Consider the following 26,105-nt stretch of genomic DNA (forward strand, 5'->3'; position numbering starts at 1 on the left):
TTCAACAATGGTGTTCTCATTATTCGTCTCCCATGAAGTCCACTTTGGATCAAACAACGACATTTGGTGCGATCTGACACTGATGTTCCTTGAGCTTGAAGTTCACCTTTATTCTCTTTAGAAGTTATCCTGGGCTCTTTTGTTAGATTTTGTATTATCCGTCTCTTTGATTTGTCATCAATTTTCCTCCTGCGGCCACGTCCAAGGAGGTTGGCTACAGTCCCATGGATCTTAAATTTCTGAATAATATGTGCAACTGTAGTCATAGGAACATCAAGCTGCTTGGAGATGGTCTTATAACCTTTACCTTTAACATGCTTGTCTATAATTTTCTTTCTAATCTCCTGAGACAACTCTTTCCTTTGCTTCCTCTGGTCCATACCATGTCACCAAACAGCACAATGAGCATCTGTAGCCCTATATAGAGGCCCACTGACTGATTACAAGATTGTAGACACCTGTGATGCCAATTAGTGGACACAACTTGACTTAACATGTCCCCTTTGTCACAGGGGTACCATCATTTCTGTCCAGGCCTATTTCATGAGTTTAATTATTTTTAAAATTCTGTGGAAGCAGGGTTGAAAAGCAATGGCTGACTTTCATTTGTTCATTTTTATAGATTTTTAATTTATTATTACTTTTGTCAGATTCAAGTTATTTCTGTGACCATTGTGGGTTTTTCTTTCATTAAACGAGGGTTACCAACAATTTTGACCACGTGTATATGTACATATACTTCTTTCAAAGACACGTTTAATAATACCTTTATATGGCCAGTCCGTTCTTTCATTACTGAAAAATCTGCATTTGAATTGATATCCAAAAGAGGCTGTAGATCTGAAACCCCTGTCACTCCAGCTCTATTCCCCGCCAAGTACCTCCTCCTCCTGCTTAACTGATGGCTCCTTTGCCTGAAGTCACACATCATAGAGGCTGTCAGTCAATCAAGAGGGCTCAGTGTAGGGCTCAGAATTCAGAGCACTGCTACATCTGCAGCAGAGAAAACTGTGATTGTGTGAAAATTACATAAAGCAGCCCAGTAAGTGACACATTGCTGGAATCAGGGTCTCTGCCCCTACACCAGGGTCTCAGAATGTATAGCAAAAACCTGCTTACAAATTCCCTTCAATAGGTTCCTAATTGGTCTCTATAACTGCATTTAATGAAGATTCTCATACTTTGCATATTACTTGGATGTGCACTTCTTTCTTTTGTGATTTAATGCATGCTCGCAGTTTTGTACTGTATTCTATTAAATTATACTTTGCCACTTTTAGACAATGACTTTAGCAAGTGGCAATCTATTCATTGATGAAGCGCTAAAAAATGTAGAAAATATGAATGTGTTATTTAATGAAACTGTGCAATGACTGTAATAATTTTGGCCATATGGCAAAATTCCATGCAGTATACAGCAAAATGCAACAAATCTGTGGGACTTTGTTGTAAAATGTATGAAGTTTGGGCATGTGTGTCTCCACTGCACGGCGACACTATGGCAGAACATGCGAGTTCAGCCTCATTATACTTATATGTGCCAGGAAGTACATAAACTTTATTCTTTTCACAGGGTGAGCCAGGAGAGCAAGGACTCGCAGGAGTACAAGGAATCCAAGGCATCCAAGGAAACCCGGGTATTTCAGGATCTGTGGGTGAAAGAGGAGAAGCAGGATTACGTGGTCCACCCGGTCCTCCAGTAGGTATTCATGATAGCATGTAATCTGAAAGCAATATAATGTAGAGACAGAGACCCTGACTCCAGCGATGTGTCACTTACTGGGCTGCTTTCCGTAGTTTTGATAAAACCACAGTTTTATTAGCAGGAATTATCATTAGAGGACTAGTAAACCAGCTGCAATGTAGTTTTCCATAATCATAAGCTCGGTACAACCCCACCCCACCATTGATTGGCAGCTTTCTCTGTACACTGGAATTAGGATCTCTGCCCATAAATCATGCTGCTCTCAGATGGGGCAGAAAAAACCTGGTGACAGATTCCCTTTAACATGTGCAACATAGTGAGATATATATTATTGTCAGGAGAACCCGAAAACCGTTAGTAGCTTCAGTAGCAAATCCTGCTATGGAGGCTCCATGTAACGGGCAGCTCTTATATAATGTTAATATGTTCCTCAATCTTTTACTGGAATCATTATTTATCTTCTTAGCTTTTCCACATCTGTTGTACAGCAGCAAAATACATGACAAACATATTAAAAATGATGGTAATAATAGGATGAGCTGTTTTTCTACAGGGAGAAAGAGGAAAAAGGGGTAAAAATGGCAACAGTGGACCCCCAGGTGTCCCTGGACCTGTGGGAAAAGAGGTACAAATCTCAATACTTCATGTCTTAATCTGTCTGACATTATCTGAAGACACAACCTTTGGTTTTAGAACTTGTCTGCTGTGATGCAGTTTGCAGCTGTCATCTCTAGGTTGTAAGCGTCTTTTCAGTACTCACATTACGGTACTCTTTGTTGCTGATCATAACATTTGCTTGAAATAAAATAGAACTAATGAAGCAGTTGCACCTTACATCTTCCAGCCATATTGGCATTAGTTGCTGGACCTCCACTAGACCCAAAGCAATAGGTAAAGAACTGCCCTGTGTAGCCATGTGAGTTAACCTGTTTTTACACCAGCTGTATGTCTGGCTGTCATTGAACCAAACGCAGAAGTAAATAAATATATTTTTAATCTAATGTAGGGTCGATCATTTAATGACAACACAAGAATAATAATCACTGGTACTTTTATGGCTGCACAGTGACTCTGTGACAGTATTTCCCAAAATAAGTCGCATGACCAAAAACATTTCTGCATCTATGTTTGCATTATACCCATGGAGCTCATGCATCTGATTCTATAGGATTGCTGACCACTCTAGTTTATCTACAAAAATATTTGCGTGACTTGTCTGTGACTTACTGTCGTACAACAATCTTGGAGGCATGGCAGAATGGTGTGCGATGGGTTGCAATGCCGTCTTAGGGACAATTATTAGGTACGGTCTAATGCAATCTTCAAATTGCACAAAACATATCACTGTGTTATTCCATTTATATTTAGAAAATAGGTCAGTTGACCACATTATGGGGCAAGTATTTTTTCACAAATACACATTGTGTGGGCAGCATGGTGGCTCAGTGGTTAGCACTGCAGCCTTGTAGTGCTGGGGTCCTGGGTTCAAATCCCACCAAGGACAACATCTGGAAAGAGTTTGTATGTTCTCCCCGTGCTTGCATGGGTTTCCTCCCACACTCCAAAGACATACTGATAGGGAATGTAGATTGTAAGCTCCAATGGGGTCTGTGCCCATAATGATTGTAAATTGCCTGAATTGTAGAGCACTGTGGAATATGTTGGTGCTATATAAATGAAAGATTATTATTGTATTTCAAAAGCATTGACACATTAAGCAGATTTTTCTTTGGACGTTCCTCTTTGTACCTAGTGGGGCTCACAATCTAGATTCTCTATCAGCATATCTTTGGGAGGAATCTGGGGTAACTTCATGCAAAGCGAGAACTATGGAGATGACCTAACACCGGCAACAGTCCTAAACACAGAGCCAGAGGAAACGAGCCCAGTATTAATGCAAACTAAGGCCTTTTATTTTTGTGGATAGATCACAGGCATAAAGAAAAAAGACAGATACATATTCTACTTTGATTCCTGTTGTGGATTTAAAATTGTTTTCTGGGACTTAGGGTGTTTTTTTGCGATGGGGCTAAGAACTTACCGGTAGTTAGTTAGTAATGACCTGCCTATTCTTCTTTGCAACAATCTATTCTGGTTCAGAGCAGTCACGATGGCTCCTGCCGAGGGTTCCGGTGACATAACATCAGCAGAGCAGTTCCTTCTCTTCTGCTCTGCTCTGTCGACAGAATGTCACTGCCGATGTCATGCTAATTGATTGCTGGCTCCCCACAAGAGAAAGAGCTGCTCTGTTGACATGATGTCAAAGGAAGGCCACAGCCCCACTATCAGTATTTGGTCAGTATTCGGTCAGTATTTTTTCTCAGGAGTGGGAGACAAAACCAGGAGTGGGTGAGTAATGCAGAATTGGTGACTTGTTTCTATTATACCTTTTCTCTGATTGTTCCTCACCTGGTTTTGGCGCCCACTCCTGAGAAAAAATACTGACCAAATACTGACCAAATACTGATAGTGGGGCCGTGGCCGAAGCCAGAGAATCGCAGCCTGAGCCAGGCAGATGTCACACGGAAGAACAGGAAGGTAGTTAGCAACTACCTGCTGGTTCATTCTTAGCCCCATATAAAAAAAGGCTCAGATAACTCCTTTAACTTGCCAATGCAAGTCAATTGCTCTGTGAAAAAAACATCCATGTGCTATCCGCATTTTAAGTTTAATGGGGAAGAGAAGTTAAGATTTTTTTTTTAATATAAAAATTGATGCAGCAGTGATTATAAAAACTGACACACGTACCAAAAATGAGTCCAACACACTGAAAATAACATACCCTTTTAATGAAAAAAAAAGAAAATCGTGTTCAACGGCCTTAAAATGACAGTAATGTAGTGATAACCTAGCAAGCAGTATCATTAGCAAGGCTTGTGTATCCTAAAACCTGCCAAATAATTCTCATTTTCAGGGAAAACAAGGAGCTCCTGGCACAAAGGGTGAAAAGGTCAGTATGTCCATTTATATAATATAATATAATATAATGGTAAAAAATAGTCTTGGGAGAGTTGTCATGATAAGAATTTGTAACCCCTTCATGATCTTTGAGGTACATGTGCATCAAAAGTCATGTGTCTGCCTTTGATGCGAGCTCGCACGCCGAGCCTGCATCTTTCCCGGCAGATGATGGCTGATTTAATCAGCCATCATGTGCCTTTAACAGCTGCGAGTGGAGCTGCAGTTAACCTACTAAATGCCGCTGTCAATCTCTGACAGCGGCATTTAACACGCATCACATGAAAAAATGAATGATATTATTCAAAAGTATAACTCGTTCCGCCAAGCCCTCATATGACTATGGGAATGGAAAAATAAAAAAGTTTTGGCTCTTAGAAGAAGGCTTTTTGCCGCATTATTTCATCAAAATGTTCAGTGTTACATAATGTTTTACAAATCTGTGACGAGAGCAGTGTTAAATAAAAAAAATTCACAAATACGCATGCAAAATAAGAGATTTTTTAACGGGCACTAAACCATTGATACATTTTACCATGAAACTTTAAATGTTACAGGAAGTGTTAACAAGTCCTTTTATATAATAATGGGAGACATAGGGTTAGATTTATTATTGCGTCTGCATTTTTTTTCATCGAGTTTTTAGTATTTTGCACATTTTTTGTTTGTGCCATATTCAGCGTTCCATGTGCACCTTTATTAAAGTCTAATATATATGTGTTAATTTGTTCGCCATTGTGGGTGGAGTTTAAGAATTTCAAATGCTTTCATCTGATTCATCATTTGCAACATTTTGAAAAGTGGCTAAATTTATTGCACATGTACTCCAGTTTCCCCTGCAGTGAATTTATGTTCTCCCGAAGTGTTTGTGTAAATTTTTGCACTAGTCTGCAAAACATGCAACTTTTTGACTAAAAAGTTACAAAAAAGATTAAAGGCAAAAATCATGACCATTTCAAATTTTTTAAAACATTTATTAACTATGTACAGTACAGACCAAAAGTTTGGACACACCTTCTCATTTAAAGATTTTTCTGTATTTTCATGACTTTGAAAATTGTACATTCACACTGAAGGCATCAAAACTATGAATTAACACATGTGGAATTATATACTTAACAAAAAAGTGTGAAGCAACTGAAAATATGTCTTATATTCTAGGTTCTTCAAAGTAGCCACCTTTCGCTTTGATGACTGCTTTGCACACTATTGGCATTCTCTTGATGAGCTTCAAGAGGTAGTCACCGGAAATGGTTTTCACTTCACAGGTGTGCCCTGTCAGGTTTAATAAGTGGGATGTCTTGCCTTATAAATGGGGTTAGGACCATCAGTTGTGTTGTGCAGAAGTCAGGTGGATACACAGCTGATAGTCTTACTGAATAGACTGTTAAAATTTGTATTATGGCTAGAAAAAAGCAGCTAAGTAAAGAAAAACGAGTGGCCATCATTACTTTAAGAAATGAAGGTCAGTCAGTCCGAAAAATTGGGCAAACTTTGAATGTGTCCCCAAGTGCAGTTGCAAAAACCATCAAGCTATACAAAGAAACTGGCTCACATGAGGACCGCCCCAGGAAAGGAAGACCAAGAGTCACCTCTGCTTCCGAGGATAAGTTTATCTGAGTCACCAGCCTCAGAAATCGTAGGTTAACAGCAGCTCAGATTAAAGACCAGGTCAATGCCACACAGAGTTCTAGCAGCAGACACATTTCTACAACAACTGTTAAGAGGAGACTTTGTGCAGCAGGCCTTCATGGTAAAATAGCTGCTAGGAAACCACTGCTAAGGACAGGCAACAAGCAGAAGAGACTTGTTTGGGCTAAAGAACACAATGAATGGACATTAGACCAGTGGAAATCTTTCCTTTGGTCTGATGAGTCCAAATTTGAGATCTTTGGTTCCAACCACCATGTCTTTGTGCGACGCAGAAATGGTGAACGGGTGGACTCTACATGCCTGGTTCCCACCGTGAAGCATGGAGGAGGAGGTGTGATGGTGTGGGGGTGCTTTGCTGGTGACACTGTTGGGGATTTATTCAAAATTGAAGGCATACTGAACAAGCATGGCTACCACAGCATCTTGCACCGGCATGCTATTCCATCCGGTTTGCGTTTAGTTGGACCATCATTTATTTTTCAACAGGACAATGACCCCAAACACACCTCCAGGCTGTGTAAGGGCTATTTGACCACGGAGGAGAATGATGGGGTGCCAGGCCAGATGACCTGGCCTCCACAGTCACCAGACCTGAACCCAATTGAGATGGTTTGCGGTGAGCTGGACCGCAGAGTGAAGGTAAAAGGGCCAACAAGTGCTAAACTTCTCTGGGAACTCCTTCAAGATTGTTGGAAGACCATTTCCGGTGACTACCTCTTGAAGCTCATCAAGAGAATGCCAAGAGAGTGCAAAGCAGTCATCAAAGCAAAAGGTGGCTACTCTGAAGAATCTAGAATATAAGACATATTTTCAGTTGTTTCACACTTTTTTGTTAAGTATATAATTCCACATGTGTTAATTCATAGTTTTGATGCCTTCAGTGTGAATGTACAATTTTCAAAGTCATGAAAATACAGAAAAATCTTTAAATGAGAAGGTGTTTCCAAACTTTTGGTCTGTACTGTATGTCATTTTGAAAAATGTGGCTCATTGAATACTACTGGACAAAAAGTAAAAGTGACTTATAAAAAAGCAAATTGAGGGAAGCCAAAAGCTACTCTGCAACTGACCCCAACTGAGCAATTTGCATAAATACAATCACACAACCACCCTCCCATACAATACAGGGAAATTATAACAGTGTGTGCATTACACATTGTCACGATTCAGCAGTCTGCAGTCACATAGAGTACCTGCAGACTTTTGTCCCTATTCTGGACAAATCCTTTAATGAATTATCACAAAATTCTCCAAAGAGAGAAAGGAAGATAGTATAAAAAGTTGGTCATATCTTGCACATACATAACATACAGTCTCAGACCTAAGAAAACGAAACTTTGGCCAATGCATATGAAAAAGATCAACATTTTCTATATCACATTTTAGACATTTTTATAAGCCCAAATAACTAATCTTAAACATAAAGAGAAGTGAACGATGCTGTCTGTATTTCTAATATAATTCAATAAAGAATAATTTACAGCTTTTTTTAAAGTGAATCTGTCAGCAGTTCTTTCTACCTTATCTGAGAGCACCATGATGTAAGCAAAGAGAAGATGAATCCGGCAATGTATCAATTAGATTACTGGGTGCAGTCATTCTGACACAATCAGAGCTTTTAGATTTAGCAATGTGTGGCACCCCAAGGGTCCGGTTGCCACAGTGGCATTGCCTCCCTCACAAGAGGTGATGCCATGCCTGGAAGCAAGCAGGGGTCCCCTAGTCAGGTATATTAGCATGCAACACTTTCCTGGCTCCAGACCAGCAAGGGGAGCTCCTCCCCTTGACAACTGGAATCTGGAGGCGGGGTTAGTAAGAGTTAGGGAGAGGAGTTGAATACAGGACAGCGACGAGGAAAGACCTGGGGAGTGGAGCTGCACGGCAGCTCACCCCAGAGAGGAGCGTAGAAGAACCGGACACTGGAGTCCAAGGTTGTGGGGCACTGAAGGCCCAGCAGCAGAAACCGGAGGGGAGGAGACTGCAGGTCTCCTGGCCCCATCAGACGCCCGGAGGCTTAGCAGCACATAGGGCCTAGCACCGCCACGTGGGAGCGACACTCCAGGAAGGCCCGAGCTGTCTGCCATATGGGTGAGCACAAAGACGTTTTACTCAGGGACGAGGGCCACAGCACAGCTATAAGCAGCAGGGCCAAACAGATTAGCGCAAAACGGAAGGCCTCCAACTTCACCTGGCGAGGTGGATTCCCAACTTGCTTCCAGGCCGCCCGGACCTCTACTACCAGCTAGTACCTGTGCCCCGGCTGCCTAACCACCGCAAGTAAAGATAAGAGGAAACCGCCATTAAGTTGTGGACTGGTCATTAGCTGCACCATCCCCTGCACTACACTGCACAGCAACATCTATAACATCACCATTTCCTGCCCTGGAGCTAAGCTCTGCCTGTGGAGAGCTGAACCAATTCTGCTGTGTCACCATCAGCTCCAGAGGATCTGCACTGCAGTGGCGGCTCCATATAGTCGCATACCACAGGTGGCGTCACGAACATTATATATAGAAACTCTATTCCCTTTTCTTTAAAACCCCTTTTATTGACCGCCCTGGGTCACGGACCGGGTCACCGCCACTGTGACATCCCCCAGCATCGACCGTCCCTGCTACTGAGTACGCCCAGGGGGCGCGTCATACTTGGCATCACAAACAGGATTCACGAAGCCCGGTATAACCGGGTCCTGTGTGCCATAGACTTTACTGAACTGTGTGATCACGTCATTTGCCGTCCGCCGAGGAGAAGCAAGAGGCCCTGATCCGGAACAGCCGGGTAAGCAATCCCTCCCGCCTGCAGAGCAGCATACTGGTACGTCAGCAGACACCCAGGACCTGGCTTAGGTTTACTAGGGGTGAGGAAGATGCCCAACCTGGGAGAAGATTCAGCCGCGGGTGAGACCGCCGCCACTGTAATGACGCTATCCATGCCATATATACCAGGGGCGGCGTGGCTGCCCCAGTACTCAGGGGAGTCACACACCCTGAGCGACTTTGAGGAGTGACTGCGCAGTTTGTTTAAAGTGTACCCCCTGTCTGAGGAGCAAAAAGTCAGTAAAACGAGCAACCCCTGGGGCAGAGGGCCAACTCCCAGGAGTAAGACGACCAGGCCCACAAAGCTGGTGAGACAAGTACGTGGGAGGACGACCGGTCCTACCTGTCGTGCTTGATGGCATCCCGATGAACGCGTTGCTGGACACGGGTTCCCAGGTGACAACGATGCAATGCATCCTTTAGAAACGATACTGGACTGACTCAGACATTACCCGCAGTCCAGATGAACATCTTAACATCTATGCCAGCAATGGTCAGCCCTTGCCTCAGGTGGGGTATAAAAAGTTGACCATAAAAGTTGGCCGAGTAGAATTGCCATCACAAGGAATGATTATTGTTGATATTGATCGCCGAGAAAGTCATCCTATGATAACCTTAGGCACCAATGTGATAGAAAATTGTCTTGGAGAAATGATTGTTTTGTTGCAACAGGTCGCAGAGTCTGCCAGTTCCAGTCAGCAGCGAGTTCTGCAGAAGGAGATCAAAGCCCTGATGGAGAGACAACAGGTAGAGCTGTCTGGTGGAGAGGTTTGCAGTGTCAGATTGAGTGATCCATTCCCCATTGCAATGCCGCCTAGGAGTGAAATGTTAATATGGTGTCGGGCAGCAATAGGTCTCAGGGGTCAAGATTATCAGGCCCTGGTAGAATCTGTGTACTCTGATAGTAGGCCCACCATCTTGACAGCCAGGGGGGTAGTCGATGTCCGCAAGGGGAGAGTACCGATACGCATTCTGAATTGTGGAGAGAAAGAGGTCCATTTACCCCGGTATGCTACCCTTGCTAAGCTGTTCACTGTCAGTAACAACGCAATAAAGGCAGTGGAACCCTTGCCTCTGTCCAAACCAGCGGAGGATAATGGCTCCAAGGGGCAGATGGAGGATTGGTGTCAGAAGCTACAAGTGGGTACTGACTTTGCACCAAAAGCATGGAGTATACCGGGTGGTCCAAGAATATGCGCAAGTCTTTAGCAAACACCCACTAGACTTTGGGCAGGTAAAAGGGGTCCAACATCATATCCCCACAGGAGATCATCCGCCCATTAAGGAGAGGTACCGGCCTGTACCCCCAGCTCACTGTCAATGTGCCAAAGGAATGTTATGGGAGATGAAGGAGGCTGGGGTGATCAGAGATAGTTGTAGCCCCTGGGCAGCTTCATTAGTTCTCGTTAGAAAGAAGGATGGCACAATGAGGATGTGTGTTGATTACAGGCAGATTAACCGCATTACACATAAGGACGCCTACCCATTACCCAGAATTGAGGAATCATTAGCAGCATTGAGATCAGCTAACTATTTCTCCACTTTGGATCTCACCAGTGCGTACTGGCAGGTTCCTGTGGCAGAGGCGGACAGAGAAAAGACCGCGTCTACAACACCAATGGGCCTCAGCGAGTTCAACTTCATGCCATTCCGGCTCTGCAACGACCCAGGAACCTGGTGGTTAATGGAGTGTTGCCTAGGACACAAAAACTTCGAAACCGTCCTGCTGTACCTAGACGACGTAATCGTCTACTCAAAGACATATGAAGACCACCTGAAGCACCTGGCCGAGGTGTTCGAAGCCCTATCTGGTTATGGCCTGAAAGTAAAGCAGTCCAAGTGCCACCTGTTAAAGCTCAAGGTGCAGTACCTAGGCCATGTGGTAAGCGCCGAAGGTGTAGCACCAGACCCTGTAAAAAACACCGTGATCAAAGACTGGCCAAGACCCTCCACTATCAAGGAAGTGCGGCAGTTCCTCGGGCTGGTAGGCTACTACAGGAGATTTATCAAGGGTTTCACCAAGATAGTGGCACCCATGCAGGACCTCTTAGTGGGCCAGTCCAAGAAGGCCAAGAACCCGAAACCTCCGTTCAAATGGGGTAAACCAGAAGATGAAGTTTTCACTCGGTTGAAAATGGCTCTTACTGGGGACGAAGTCCTGGCCTACCCTGACTATGGCCAACCCTTTATACTTCATATGGATGCCAGTGCTGTCCCAGGTACAGCAGGGCTGAGAGAGAGTGATTGCCTACGGCAGTAGGAAGCTCTGGCCCACGGAAAGGAACCCCGCCAACTATAGTTCCTTCAAGTTGGAGTTTTTAGCCATAGTCTGGACTGTAACAGAGCGCTTCAAACACTACCTCGCCTCCTCCAGATTTACAGTTTGACGGACAACAATCCACTGACGCACCTGGAGACTGCGAAGCTTGGTGCCCTAGAGCAACGATGGATGGCCCGACTGTCTAACTACGAGTTTACCATCAAGTATCGGACGGGGCATAAAAACACAAATGCTGATGCGCTGTCCAGGAAGCCCAACTTGCCAGATGTGGGAGAAGACCCGGAAGAGCTGGAGGAGGTAGAGCTACCCGCTTTCCATCTTCACGGGGTGACCCAGTGCTCCCACTGTGTGAGGGACAAGCGCTCTGCCAACAGAGAAGCCACGTTCAACCCATTGCCCCACCATGGATGGACAGAGATGCAGGATAGCGACCCGGCTGTCTGCCTGGTAAATGAGTTACTGACACAAGCTGACTTGCACCCTGATCCAGATGCTCCACAGGAAACCCAACAGTTGTGGAAGGAGAAGGGCAAGCTGTTCATCTACGAGGGAAAGCTGTGTCGAAGAAGTATCAACTCCTGGACACACGAACTGGTCTGGCACGTGGTAGTCCCAAGGCGGGATGCGCCAATGGTCTTAGAAGCGTACCACGATGGAGCAGGACACTTCGGGTGGAAGAAGTTGGAAGTCCTGCTACATGAGCAATTCTACTGGGTTGGCATGAGGAAAGCAATCGAGAGATGGTGTCGAGAATGTAGTCCATGAACCTGAGACAGAAAGACCGTGACAGCCAGAGGGCTCCCCTGCAGCCCATAATCACCAAACAACCGCTTGAACTGGTAGCCTTGGACCATGCGAAGCTAGCCCCAAGCCGCTCAGGCTATGTCTACGTTTTCATCATAGTAGACCACTACTCCAGGTTCTTGGTAGTAGTGCCAGTGAAAGATCAGACGGCTCAGACGGCAGCCAAAGCGTTTCAACAACACTTTTGTCGTCCGCACGGTTACCCTGAACGAGTGCTTACCGACCAAGGTCCAGCCTTTAAAGCAGAGGTGTTCCAGGAATTCTGTAACTTGTATGGCTGCAAGAAAATCAGGATGACGCTGTATCATCCCCAGACCAACGGGTTGTGTGAGAAGATGAACCAGGTGGTAATAGACCTGTTGAAGGCATTGCCCCTTGAAGAACGTAGCCTGTGGCCAGAGAAGTTACCAGATTTGGTGAACCTATATAACCACATCCCGGTGAACTCCACCAACTGTACACCCGTTTACCTGATGAGAGCAAGACCTGTCAAGTTACCCATTGACTTAGACATGGGAGTCTTAACATCAGAGACGACATCACCAGATGCAGATTGAGATACAGAGTGGCAGAAACAATACCGCAAGGTGCAAGAATGTGTGGAAAGAAGTTTGTCCCAGGTGAGACAAAGGCAGGAGAAAACTTACAATCAGCACGCACCTGCAGTTTCCTTGTCACCTGGAGAACAAGTACTTAAGAGGAAGAGATGAGTCCATAAATTAGATGACCAGTAGGAGGTTGAGCCATACACCGTCCTACCATCGAATTACGATAACACCAAGGAGTGCCTCATCAGTAAAGATGGAGGAGAAACTTCAGCAGCAGTCTCAAGAGACCACCTGAAGATATGCTCTGAACAGTTGCAACACAAAGAAGAAGACCAAGACAGTCCTCAGCCCACAGAAAAAGTGGAGGAAACGGTCCAGACAGTCTTTGGAGCATTTCCCCGGTCTTGGACGCAGGTGAACAGAGCAATTGTGGTACCGGTCCTGACCTTTCTCCAAGTGGCCTCACTGGAAGCTGCAGAGGCTCCAGAACATCTGGAAGACCAGTCGGCACCAGTGACAGATGCTTCATCAGCAGCAGATCAGGAGAATCTACCCTCTGCTAGCAGTGAACCTGTCGTATACAGGATGAGTCAAAGAATTTCTCTAGGAGATTACCCAGCCTACCAGTGTTACATCAGACTACCCGTAGTGTAGTTCACACAGAGCCTACCACACCAGGGGTAGACACTAAGGACAAGGGTAGGTCAGTGACAACAAATGTACTACGTAGATCGACCCGGAGTACTAAAGGTCAGCTCCCTGCCCGCTGGAGGAACTAAAGTGTTTGTTATATATAGTTATAACCGTTAAATAATCTTGGATATATATAGTTGTTAAATTTATGGACAATCGGACCCCAGGACTAGGTGTGGTCAGGACAATATTGAAAATAGTTGGTAAATGGCCTTGAAAATAAACCGCAGGTGTGGCCGAAGACCAGGCCCAATGACAGAGTGCCCTGAAGCCACGCCCACGGACAATACAGAAAGTGGGTTGATGCGGTTCCCACCAGCCAAATTTCAATTATCCAGATTGTGGCGCAATGACTGCTTTCAATTTTTGTTGTTTTTTGTGATTTTTGCTTTTTGAGATTTTGTGAATTTAACTAGGGGGGAATGTGGCACCCTAGGGGTCCGGTTGCCACAGTGGCAATGCCTCCCTCACAAGAGGTGATGCCATCAGACCCCCGGAGGCTTAGCAGCACATAGGGCCCAGCACTGACACATGGGAACGACACTCCAGGAAGGCCCGAGCTGTCTGCCATACGGGTGAGCACAAAGACGTTTTACTCAGGGACGAGGGCCACAGCACAGCTATAAGCAGCAGGCCAAAGAGATTAGCGCAAAAGGGAAGGCCTCTAAATTCACCTGGCGAGGTGGATTCCCAACTTGCTTCCAGGCCGCCCGGACCTCTACTACCAGCTAGTACCTGTGCCCCGGCTGCCTAACCACCGCAAGTAAAGATAAGAGGAAACCGCCATTAAGTTGTGGACTGGTCATTATCTGCACCATCCCCTGCACTACACTGCACAGCAACATCTATAACATCACCATTTCCTGCCCTGGAGCTAAGCTCTGCCTGTGGAGAGCTGAACCAACTCTGCTGCGTCACCATCAGCTCCAGAGGATCTTCACCGCAGCGGCGGCTCCATATAGCCGCCTACCACAGGTGGCGTCACGAACATTATATATAGAAACTCTATTCCCTTTTCTTTAAAACCCCTTTTATTGACCGCCCTGGGTCACGGACCGGGTCACCGCCACTGTGTCATCCCCCAGCATCGACCGGCCTGGCTGCCGAGTACCCCACGGCCCAGGGGGTGCATCCAATGCAGCAGAGCTGAGAAAGCTAACCCCACCCACACCAGGCTCTCATGCACATAGCCATAGACAGTGAGGTGCTTACCACAGAAGGGGGCGGAGTCTAACTAGGGCTCATGAGTTGTTGTGCCCGACCAATGATAATCACCAAATGATTAATCCGTCCGTCCAAGTAAACAACACCACACAGCCGGACATGCAACACATCGTTAAATTCAGTGTTTTAACACCTACATCATGCTGTACTCAGATTACATAGCAAGAACCTGCTGACAGATTCCCTTTAATACTAATCCAAGTTTCATCCAATACGTCACCAAAGTCTTGTTCCTACTGGGCTCTAAAATTAAGTCTTGCAAAAAAAAAACCATTGAGATATGGCTGCATCCTTTACGTATATCATATGAACACAAGTCATGAATCATTAGGTTTGACGTCAGGTAAGATACAACTGGGTAAAGCAAAGTACAGTCTGTATTGAATCGTATTTGTGTATTTTTTTACAGGGTGAAGGAGTTATTGGTGAGCCTGGTCCTAGAGGTCCACGTGGTTTACCTGGTATAAGAGTAAGTCATTGGTTTCATTACATAATAATTAGTGATGAGCGAACGTGCTCGCCACTGCTCGGTACTCGTCCGAGCATCACTATGCTCGACAAGCTCGGTGCTCGGCGAATATTTCCGGGTTGCTCGGGCAGGAACTCTGGTCCCCTCCCTGCATGTTTGGCGCTCTTTAAAGAGCCAATGAACATGCAGGGATTGCCTGCCATGCACTGTAATGCCATAGCCATGTTGGTTGTGGGCATTACAGTGATTGGCTGGCGGCACAGCATCATCAGGTGTATATAAGACCGGGCGCCGCCATGCTTGTCACAGTCTACCCCGGAATCAGGCAGAGTAGGGAGAGCTGCTGCTAAGTCAGGGAGAGATTTGCTTGTTTATAGTTAGTATAGGTATTCCACAACGTATATCTATATCCATCTGAACTAACAGTCTTTCTGAGGACTAATCCAGCTGCATATATTCAGTGGTGATAGCAGGAGTTAGGCAGGCAGGTTGTGTATGTGGCAGACTGCAGTGCATGATACAGCACAAGAGGGTCCATTGAACGTCCAGTTAGTATAGGTATTCCACAACATATATATATATATACAGTATATATCCATCTGAACTAACAGTCCTTCTGAGGACTAATCTAGCTGCATATAATCAGTGCTAGGAAGGCAGGCAGTGTATGTGGCAGACTACAGTGTATGATACAGCACAAGAGGGTCCATTGAACGTCCTGTCTGCTGCTGTAATAATTACAGATATTTCTAGACATAGAAAGCAATTTTTTTTTTATCTTAATTCTGGTTATTTGCTTAAAAAGCAAGCCAGAGTACACCATTTTTCTGCTCCACTTGCTTGTTCTCACTGCAGAATAAAGCCAGATCTTTTTCATATTTCAGCGATAAAATCCAGAAACTTTAACTGAATGTGGAAAATATTGGCCTCCTTTTCCATTCTGTTGCATTGTGTCTGTGAAGCTATTCACACTAGGTCTCTGTGTAGAATAATATTAGTAAATTACAGGCCTATTATTTAAAACCATGGTTCTCTGTCAGACATATCACCTATAAGACTGTTCAAAAATCAGCCATTTCTTCCATTTTCTTTTCGTTGCAGTGTGTCGGTCAAGCTATTCACACTAGATGTCTGTGAAGAATAGTATTAGCAAATTACAGGCCTGCTATTTAAAATTGTGGTGCTCTGTCAGACGTATCACATATAACTGCGTTCCAAAATCAGCCATTTTTCGTGAACGTGGAAAATATTGTCCTCCATTAAAAATGGTCAAGGTGCGTGGCAAGGGACGGGGAAGTGGAAGTGATGGTAATGGTGCATGCAGAGGCCGAGGACGTGGCCGTGGGCAAGCTGAAATTGTGCCACAATAAACACCCACATCTTGTCGCTCAACCCTTCTGTCCCAATTACCAGGGGACCGCAGAACACCACTATTGAACACAGAGCAGTGTCAAAAGGTTATTGGTTGGATAGCACATAATGCTTCCAGTCACTTAGCCACCACCACCACCATCCTGTCTTCCACACGGTCAAGTCTCAGTAGCCATGAGTCTGGACCGCATATTCCTCACCCTGATCCTCCTTCCTCCCACCATGCCAAGTGCCCGGAGACAACTGATCCCACACTTGGACACTCAGAAGAGCTGTTCACTTTTCCATTTGTAGGTTCGGGCCTCTCTCCCGGCCAGCTTCAAGCGAGTCAAGAGGAGAACGCGTTTAACGATGCCCAAATATTGGAGCAGCCACGGTCACACGAAGGCGATGGTGGGAAAGTGCAATTAGTGTCGCAAGGTGGATGATGATGAGACACAATTGGCAGAAAATGAGGAGGAGGACCACGGTGCGGAAGTGGAAGACGAGGTGGTGGATGATATAGTAACTGACCCAACCTGGCAGGGGGACATACAGAGCGAGGACAGCAGCACACAGGGGGAGGGAGGTGTAGCACCACAATAGGCAGGAAGATGCAGAGTGAAAGCGTTCCTCGTAACTCCGACACGATGTACGTTGCCAGTACAACGGTTAGGTCTTCCCGAGACTGGTAATTTTTTAAAGACTCTGCAGATAACCCCAAAAAGGCCATTTGCATCACCTGCCAGGCCAGCATCAGCAGAGGTAGCAAAACTAGCAGCCTGACCACCACCAGCATGATCAGGCACATGGCAGCAAAGTACCCGACTAAGTGGGCCGAACCCAGGGTCCAGCAGCAGTGTCTGCGGGTGACACCACTGCTTTTTCCGCTGTTCTGCGTGCACGCCAATCCCCTGTCCATGGTGCATGCCGAGATGCCTCCCGCCCTGCACCTGTCATTGCACACTCTCAACTAGCACCATCAGTAAGCACGTCCACGTCCTTGTCCTTGTCCCTGTCCCAGCGCAGCGTTCAGTTGTTCCTACCCCAGTCCTTGGAACTCAAGGGCAAATAAGCAGCCAACGCCCCACAGGCCACACTACTAAATTCACACATTTTGCGAATGATTGCGCTCAAAATGTTGCCTTTTAGGCTAGTGGAGACGGAAGCTTTCCGCAGCCTGATGGCGGCGGCTGTCCCTCGGTACTCGGTCCCCAGCCGCCACTATTTCTCCTGGTGTGCGTCCCCTCGTTACATGAACATGTGTCCCACAACATTAGACGTGCCCTCAACAACACAGTTACTGGGAAAGTCCACCTAACCACAGACACGTGGACAAGTGCTTGTGGGCAGGGACGGTACATCTCGCTGACGGCACACTGGGTTAATATAGTGGAAGCCGGGACCCAGTCAGACCTTGGGACGGAGCACATCCTCCTGACGCCGAGGATTGCGGGCCCCGGGTCAATCAGGGTTACCCCCACATTCTACAGCTCCTCCTCCTCCTCCTCTTCCTCCTCTTCAGCCTCCATCTCCAAAATGACCACATCTGTCGCAAGCTGGAAGCACTGCAGCACTGCCTCGGCCAAGCGGCTACAGGTTGTGCTGAAGCTAATATGCTTAGGTGACAAACTGCACAATGCTGAAGAGTTATGGACAGCTCTAAAACAGCAGACAGATCTGTGGCTGACACCGCTGAACCTACAGCCAAGCATGGTCGTGTGTGACAATGGCCGGAACCTGGTGGCGGCTCTGAGGCAAGGTGAGCTCACACACGCACCATGCCTGGCCGATGTGCGTAACCTTGTGGTTCAGCGGTTTTTCAAAACCTACCTAGATCTGTCGGATCTGCTTGTCAAAGTTTGCCGCCTGTGTGCCCATTTTAGAAAGTCAGCTACAGCTTCCACCACTTGTGCCGTGCTTCAGCAGCGTTTGCAGCTTCCAGCTCACCGACTGATCTGCGATGTCCCCACACGTTGGAACTCTACATTGCAGATGTTGGGAAGGATTTGTGAGCAGAAAAGGGCCAGCATCAACCAGGCCGCCGGTATTCAGGTCAGACTCCACATATAAGACCTCAGGAGTGGACATGGATGTCAGACATACAATGCAGACCAAAAGTTTGGACACACCTTCTCATTTAAATATTTTTCTGTATTTTCATGACTTTGAAAATTGTACATTCACACTGAAGGCATCAAAACTATGAATTAACACATGTGGAATTATATTCACAAAAAAGTGTGAAACAACTGAAAATATGTCTTATATTCTAGGTTCTTCAAAGTAGCCACCTTTTGCTTTGATGACTGCTTTGCACACTCTTCACAGGTGTGCCCTGTCAGGTTTAATAAGTGGGATTACTTGCCTTATAAATGTGGTTGGGACCATCAGTTGTGTTGTGCAGAAGTCAGGTGGATACACAGCTGATAGTCCTACTGAATAGACTGTTAGAATTTGTATTATGGCAAGAAAAAAGCAGCTAAGTAAAGAAAAACGAGTGAGTCCGAAAAATTGGGCAAACTTTGAAAGTGTCCCCAAGTGCAGTTGCAAAAACCATCAAGCGCTACAAAGAAACTGGCTCACATGAGGACCGCCCCAGGAAAGGAAGACCAAGAGTCACCTCTGCTTCTGAGGATAAGTTTATCCAAGTCACCAGCCTCAGAAATCGCAGGTTAACAGCAGCTCAGATTAGAGACCAGGTCAATGCCACACAGAGTTCTAGCAGCAGACACATTTCTACAACAACTGTTAAGAGGAGACTTTGTGCAGCAGGCCTTCATGGTAAAATAGCTGCTAGGAAACCACTGCTAAGGACAGGCAACAAGCAGAAGAGACTTGTTTGGGCTAAAGAACACAAGGAATGGACATTAGACCAGTGGAAATCTGTGCTTTGGTCTGATGAGTCCAAATTTGAGATCTTTGGTTCTAACCACCGTGTCTTTGTGCGACGCAGAAAAGGTGAACGGATGGACTCTACATGTCTGGTTCCCACTGTAAAGCATGGAGGAGGAGGTGTGATGGTGTGGGGGTGCTTTACTGGTGACACTGTTGGGGATTTATTCAAAATTGAAGGCATACTTAACCAGCATGGCTACCACAGCATCTTGCAGCGGTATGCTATTCCATCCGGTTTGCGTTTAGTTGGACCATCATTTATTTTTCAACAGGACAATGACCCCAAACACACCTCCATGCTGTGTAAGGGCTATTTGACCAAGATGAAGAGTGATGGGGTGCTACGCCAGATGACCTGGCTTCCACAGTCACCAGACCTGAACCCAATTGAGATGGTTTGGGGTGAGCTGGACCGCGGAGTGAAGGCAAAAGGGCCAACAAGTGCTAAGCATCTCTGGGAACTCCTTCAAGATTGTTGGAAGACCATTTCCGGTGACTAACTCTTGAAGCTCATCAAGAGAATGCCAAGAGTGTGCAAAGCAGTCATCAAAGCGAAAGGTGGCTACTTTGAAGAACCTAGAATATAAGACATATTTTCAGTTGTTTCACACTTTTTTGTTAAGTATATAATTCCACATGTGTTAATTCATAGTTTTGATGCCTTCAGTGTGAATGTACAATTTTCATAGTCATGAAAATACAGAACAATCTTTAAATGAGAAGGTGTGTCCAAACGTTCGGTCTGTACTGTATGTACCATCCTCCAAAACTTTGAGGACTCCACCAAGATGGTGAGCGGCGATGACGCCATGATTAGCGTCACCATCCCGCTTCTCTGTCTTCTGAAAGCTCTCTGCTCACAATTAAAGAGGATGCATTGCAGGCGGAGTATGATAAGATGGAGCAAGGAACCATACAGGGTGATTCCACACAGCCCAACCTCATCTCATCTCAACATGGATTGGGTGATAGTGAGGAAGAAGAACAGGAGCTAGTTTCCTGCGCTATAGATACTATCTGCACAACTGTCATACCGTCTGTTCTGCGTGGATGGCCTGAGGACAGGGAGGAGGAGGATGAGGAGGAGAGCATGGTCAGTTGTCCTCTTGGTGAGGACACGGAAGTCTTGCCTCTTTGCCGTCTGGCACACTTGGCTGAGTTTATGCTACGCTGCCTTTCTCGTGACCCTCGCATTGTCCAAATTTTGGTTGGTGACACTCCTAGACTCACGCTACAAGGAGAACTTTCTGTCTCTTATTCCTTTGCAGGAGAGGCCTAATAAAATGGGGCAGTACGAGAAGGCCCTTGTTGCGGAATTATTTAAAAAATTCCCATCTGAAAACGCTGGCGGCAGAGGTCACAGTTCGTTGGACAACCAAGGAGCACAGGCAAAAGAGACATAAATCCAGCAGAGGCAGGGGAACACTGTCAAAGTTCTGGGAGAGTTTTCTCAGACCCTCCCATTGCACAGGCCCTGAGGCGCGGGGTATTCTCCCAAGGAAGGAAACGTTTCCGAAGATGGTGAGGGAGTACCTTGCTGACCGTACCAACATCCTCCGTGATTCCTCTGTGCCTTATAATTATTGGGTATCCAAATTGGACGCGTGACATGAACTGGCTTCCTATGCCTTAGAGGTCCTCGCCTGTCCTGCCGCTAGCATTTTGTCAGAGCGGGTTTTTAGTGCCGCTGGCGGAATTATAACCGATAGGCACATCCGCCTGTCAACTGAAAATGCTGACAGGCTGACTCTTATAAAAATGAACAAGGGTTGGATTGGGCCAGACTTCTCAACACCACCGAATGTTAGCAGCGTATCATAAACTCAAATACAGTGTCTTTTTTTGGGAGTTCTAACTCTCTTCCCACGCACCTCTGTCTTCACACCCAGACATGGGTATACGCTTCCTGATTTTGCCTATTTGCTCTTGTCCTCCTCCTTCTCCGCATCCTCATCCTCCACCACCATATCACCTCCATATGTACCATATCAACATATCTAAGTCTCTTGCAAGGGACATTGGACTTTCTCCAATTTTTTGGCAGCCGTTGCTTCACTGCATAGGCAAACAGTATGGGAGACACACTTCCTAATAATGGGAACATTGTTTTCAGGAGGCCCTCCGACCTCTGTCTCTTGCAAGGGGCATTGGAGTTCCTCCAAATTTTTGGCAACCGTTGCTTCACTGCATAGGCAAACAGTATGGGAGACACACTTCTGTCCATACTCGGTCCCCAGCCTCCACTATTTCTCCCGCTGTCGTCTCCGCCTTCCACAAGCACGGGTCCCACAACATTACCCGTGCCCTCCCCAGTGCACTTACTGGGAAGGACCGCCTACCCATAAACATGTGGACAAGTGAATGTGGCCAGGGACGGTATGGAGCCAGTCCACAGCTTTTTTTGCTGAGAGTTGTATTTAACTCGGTGAAAGTACTGGCATAGAGGGAAACCGTATCTACTCCGGCTGTCATTTCTCCGTCACCAGGTTCCGCCCATTGTCACACACGACCATGCCTGGCTGTATGTTCAGTGGTGAGAGCCACAGATCAGGTTACTGTGTTACAGCTTTCAACAACTCTGCAGCGCTGGGCGGTTTGTCAATTAAGCATTAAAGGGGTATTCCCATCTCCAAGATCCTATCCCAATATGTAGTGGGTGTAATAATAATAATATTAGCAAATACCTCCAATTAGAAGTGTAGTATAGTTTGATTCACTATGTCTCTTTCCTCATGTGCAGGCATCACAGGACCTTAGGTATCCTCGTGCGGTATAAGTGATGAGATTACTTTATTCTTCGGGTCGGTGCGATTACAGCGATACCAGAATCATATTGGGTTTTTATGATTGACAGCTGTCAGACACTAAAAGACACATATTTTGTAAAATCTAGTTTTTGCATCGCCATATTTTGGCCGACAGTCATGTAACAGCTTGCTTTTTGTGGGATGAGTTGATGTTTTTATTGGTGCCATTTTCAGGCATGTGACATTTTTTGATCGCTTTCTATTCCAGCTTTTGGGAGGCAGAATAAACAAAAACCAACAATTCAGGAATTGTGTTTTTTTACATTTTTTTATTCTGCTCCGGGTGTAGTAAAATTGATAAGGTAGCTTTATTCTTCGGGTCAGTATGTTTACAGTGGTACCACATTTATATCGTTTTTTATGTTTTGGCGCTTTTACACAATAAAAGCTATTTTATAGAAAAAATTATTTTTTTGCATCGCTTTATTCTGAGAGCTATAACGTTTTGATTTTTCGGATGATGGAGCGGTATGGCAGCCTGTTTTTTGCGGGACGAGATGACGTTTTCAGCGATACCATTTCTATTTATATTCGTCTTTTTGATCGCGTGTTATTCCATTTTTTGTTTGGCAGTATGATGATAAAGCATTGTTTTTTTTTACCGTGTTCACTGAAGGGGTTAACTAGCGGAACAGTTTTATAGGCCAGGTCGTTACGGACGCAGCGATAACAAATATGTGTACTTTTATTGTTTGTTTGTTTTTTTTCTTAATAATTTTTATTGATGGGTACATTATATTTTTATTTTTAGTGAATTATTTTTTGAATTTTTTTTTTTTATATTTTTTCAATTTTTTGTTACATTTTTTTTCACTTTCTGGGAGTTTTTTTACTTTTTTACTTTGTCCCACTGTGGGACTTTCACTTTTTTTATTCTGATCGCCTGCATGGCACAGGAATGCAGCACCACCCCTGTGCCATGCAGGCAGTCAGCGCTGGACAGGGAGAAGATAGTTTGGAGATGCACTGCGCATGTCCAAACAATCTTCCTGCTGTCTGGTGACCCGGATGTTGTCATGACGACATCGGGTCGTCATGGCAACACCCGGGAAGCCGCGGCAGACAGTGCTGGAGGCCGGAAGAGGAGGTGAGTATTGCGATCACCTCCCCTTGCCACCGCAATGCTGCGATCGACTTCGATCGCAGCATTGCGGGGGTTAATGTGCTGGGAGCGGTGCGTGACCGCTCCCTGCACATAGTACCGGGTGTCAGCTGTGACAATCAGCTGACACCCAGCGGCGATCGCGCCCGCACAGCCTGTGTGCGCGCACGATCGCGATGACGTACTAATACGGGTCAGGCTCTTAAAGCCCAGGGCACTGACGCGTATTAATACATCATGGGCTGTAAAGGGGTTAAAGTCACATAGAGCAGGGCCACGGTAACAAGGTACGACATGTTCCCATTAGAAAGGAGAGAGTCTGCTATACAGTTATAGGGTATGCAGTGAGTCCAACGGCTGACCAATTTTAGGAAAAACCCCACTAAAAATGTAAAGACACATAGAGCAGGGCCACAGTAACCACAAATTCCCATTAGAAAAGAGTCTCCCATAGTGTGGCCTATGCAGTGAATGCAAGGGCTGCCAAAAATTTGGAGCCACTTCAAAAATGTTCCCATTAGAAAAGAGCGGGCCTCCTATACTTGTAATGCCCATGCACTAAGTGTATGGGCTGACAAACATTTACCCCTGGTGGGTATACATGAACATACCGTATAAAAAAAAAAATTTACGGGCATCATAAACACCCTTTAAAAAAATTATGTGGGTGTTGCATCACGGACCACAGTCACCCTGGTGATATGGTGGTGGAAGATGGGGAGAAGGAGGAGGACAAGAGCAAATAGCCAAAATCAGGAAGCATATACCCATGTGTGGGTGTGAAAAGGTGCATGGGAATACACCTCCCAAGAAAAGACACTGGATTTGAGTTTATGTTACGCTGCTATCATTCGGTGGTGTTGAGAAGTCTGGCCCAACCAAGCCCTTGTTCATTTTTATAAGAGTCAGCCTGTCAGCATTTTCAGTTGACAGGCGGATGCGCTTATCACTTATAATTCCACCAGCGTCACTAAAAATCCCGCTCTGATAAAACGCTGGCGGCAGGGCAGGCCAGGACCTCTAAGGCATGGGAAAAAAAATGGGAATTTTTTTAATAGTTCCGCAACAAGGGCCTTCTGGTACAGTCCCATTTTTGTAGACCTGTCCGCCTCAGGAATAAGAGATATAAAGTTCTCCTTGTAGCGTGAGTCTAGAAGTGGCACCAACCAGTAATGACTGTCACCCAAAATTTTGAGAATGTGAGGGTCATGAGAAAGGCAGTGTAACATAAACTCAGCTATGCGTGCCAGACTACTAACAGGCAAGACTTCCGTGTCCTCACCAAGAGGATGACTGACCATGCTCTCCTCCTCCTCCTCCACCTCCTTCTCTCTGTCCTCTGGCCATCCACGCTGAACAGATGGTATGACCGCTGTGCAGGTAGTACCATCTATATTGCATGAAACTAGCTCCTGTCCTTCCTCCTCCTCTTCCTCATTGTCACCCAATCCACGTTGGGATGAGATGAGGCTTGGCTGTGTGTAGTCACCCTGTATGGTTCCTTGCTCCATCTCATCATGCTCCGCCTGCAATGCATCCTCTTTGATTGTGAGCAGAGAGCGTTTCAGATGACAGAGAAGCCCGATGGTGACGCATTCCTCAAAGTTTTGGAGGATGGTACATATGTCTGACATCCATGTCCACTTCTGAGGTCTTATGTGTAGAGTCTGAACTGAATACCGACGGCCTTGTTGATGCTGGTACTCAACAACTGCCTTCTTCTGCTCACAAATCCTTCCCAACATCTGCAGTGTAGCGTTCCAACGCGTGGCGACATCACACACCAGTCTGTGAGCCGGAAGCCGCAAATGCTGCTGAAACACTGCAAGGGCGGCGGAAGCTGTAGCTGACTTTCTAAAATGGGCACACAGGCAGCGTACTTTAACAAGCAGATCCGGCAGCTCTGGGTAGGATTTGAGATACTGCTGAACCACGAGGTTAAGCACTTGGGCCAGGCATGGTACGTGTGTGAGCTCGCCTCGCCGCCATCAGGTTGCGGAATGCTTCCGTCTACACGAGCCTAAAAGGCAACATTTCGAGCAAAAGCAGTCGTGAAATGTGAGAATTTAGTAGTGTGGCCTGTGGGGCGTTGGCTGCATATTTGTGCTTGCGTTCCAAGGACTGGGGTATGGACAAATGAACACTGCGCTGGGACAAGGACATGGACGTGCTTCCTGATGCTGCTACTTGAGAGTGTGCAATGACAGGTGCAGGGCAGGAGGCATCTTCGCATGCACCATGGACAGGGGATTGGCTTGCATGCACAACAGCGGAAGAAGCAATGGTGCCACCTGCAGACACCGTTCCTGGACCCTGGGGTTCGGCCCACAAAGTCGGGTGCTTTGCTGCCATGTGCCTGATCATGCTGGTGGTGGTCAGGCTGGTCGTTTTGCCACCCCTGCTGATGCTGGTCTGGCAGGTGGTGCAAATGGCCTTTTTGGGGTTATCAGCAGAGTCTTTAAAAAACAACCAGACTTGGGAAGACCTAACAGTTGTACTGGAAACTTCCTTCGTGTTGGTGTTACGGGGAACGGTTGCCTGCCTTCTGTCTGCGGCCACCACACTGCATCTTCCTGCCTGTTGGGGTGCTCTGCCTCCCTCCCCCTGTTTGCTGCTGTCCTCGCTCTGCATGTCCTCCTGCCAGGTTGGGTCAGTTACTATATCATCCACCACCTCGTCTTACACTTCCACATCATCGTCCACCTCTTGTGACACTTTCCCACCGTCGCCTTCGTGTGACCGTGGCTGCTCAAATATTTGGGCATCGCTACACGCAATCTCCTCTTGCCCCGCTTCA

At 46.1% G+C, this 26,105-nt stretch overlaps 1 protein-coding gene across 1 annotated transcript in view; it reads left to right on the plus strand.

Moving 5' to 3' along the window:
• LOC141167259 (uncharacterized) overlaps window positions 1–26,105 on the plus strand; it is a 705,047-nt gene that overhangs the window by 416,779 nt on the left and 262,163 nt on the right. The window contains exons 75-78 of the mRNA XM_073654695.1: window positions 1,574–1,699; window positions 2,259–2,330; window positions 4,620–4,655; window positions 15,092–15,151. Of these exons, the coding sequence (XP_073510796.1) occupies window positions 1,574–1,699; window positions 2,259–2,330; window positions 4,620–4,655; window positions 15,092–15,151 (294 nt within the window). The remainder of the gene's footprint in view (window positions 1–1,573; window positions 1,700–2,258; window positions 2,331–4,619; window positions 4,656–15,091; window positions 15,152–26,105) is intronic.

The sequence above is a fragment of the Phyllobates terribilis genome, unplaced genomic scaffold (genome assembly GCF_046119375.1).
Source record: "Phyllobates terribilis strain yellow unplaced genomic scaffold, ASM4611937v1 Scaffold_11__3_contigs__length_659146591, whole genome shotgun sequence".
In the NCBI taxonomy this organism is placed as follows: Eukaryota; Metazoa; Chordata; class Amphibia; order Anura; family Dendrobatidae; genus Phyllobates; species Phyllobates terribilis.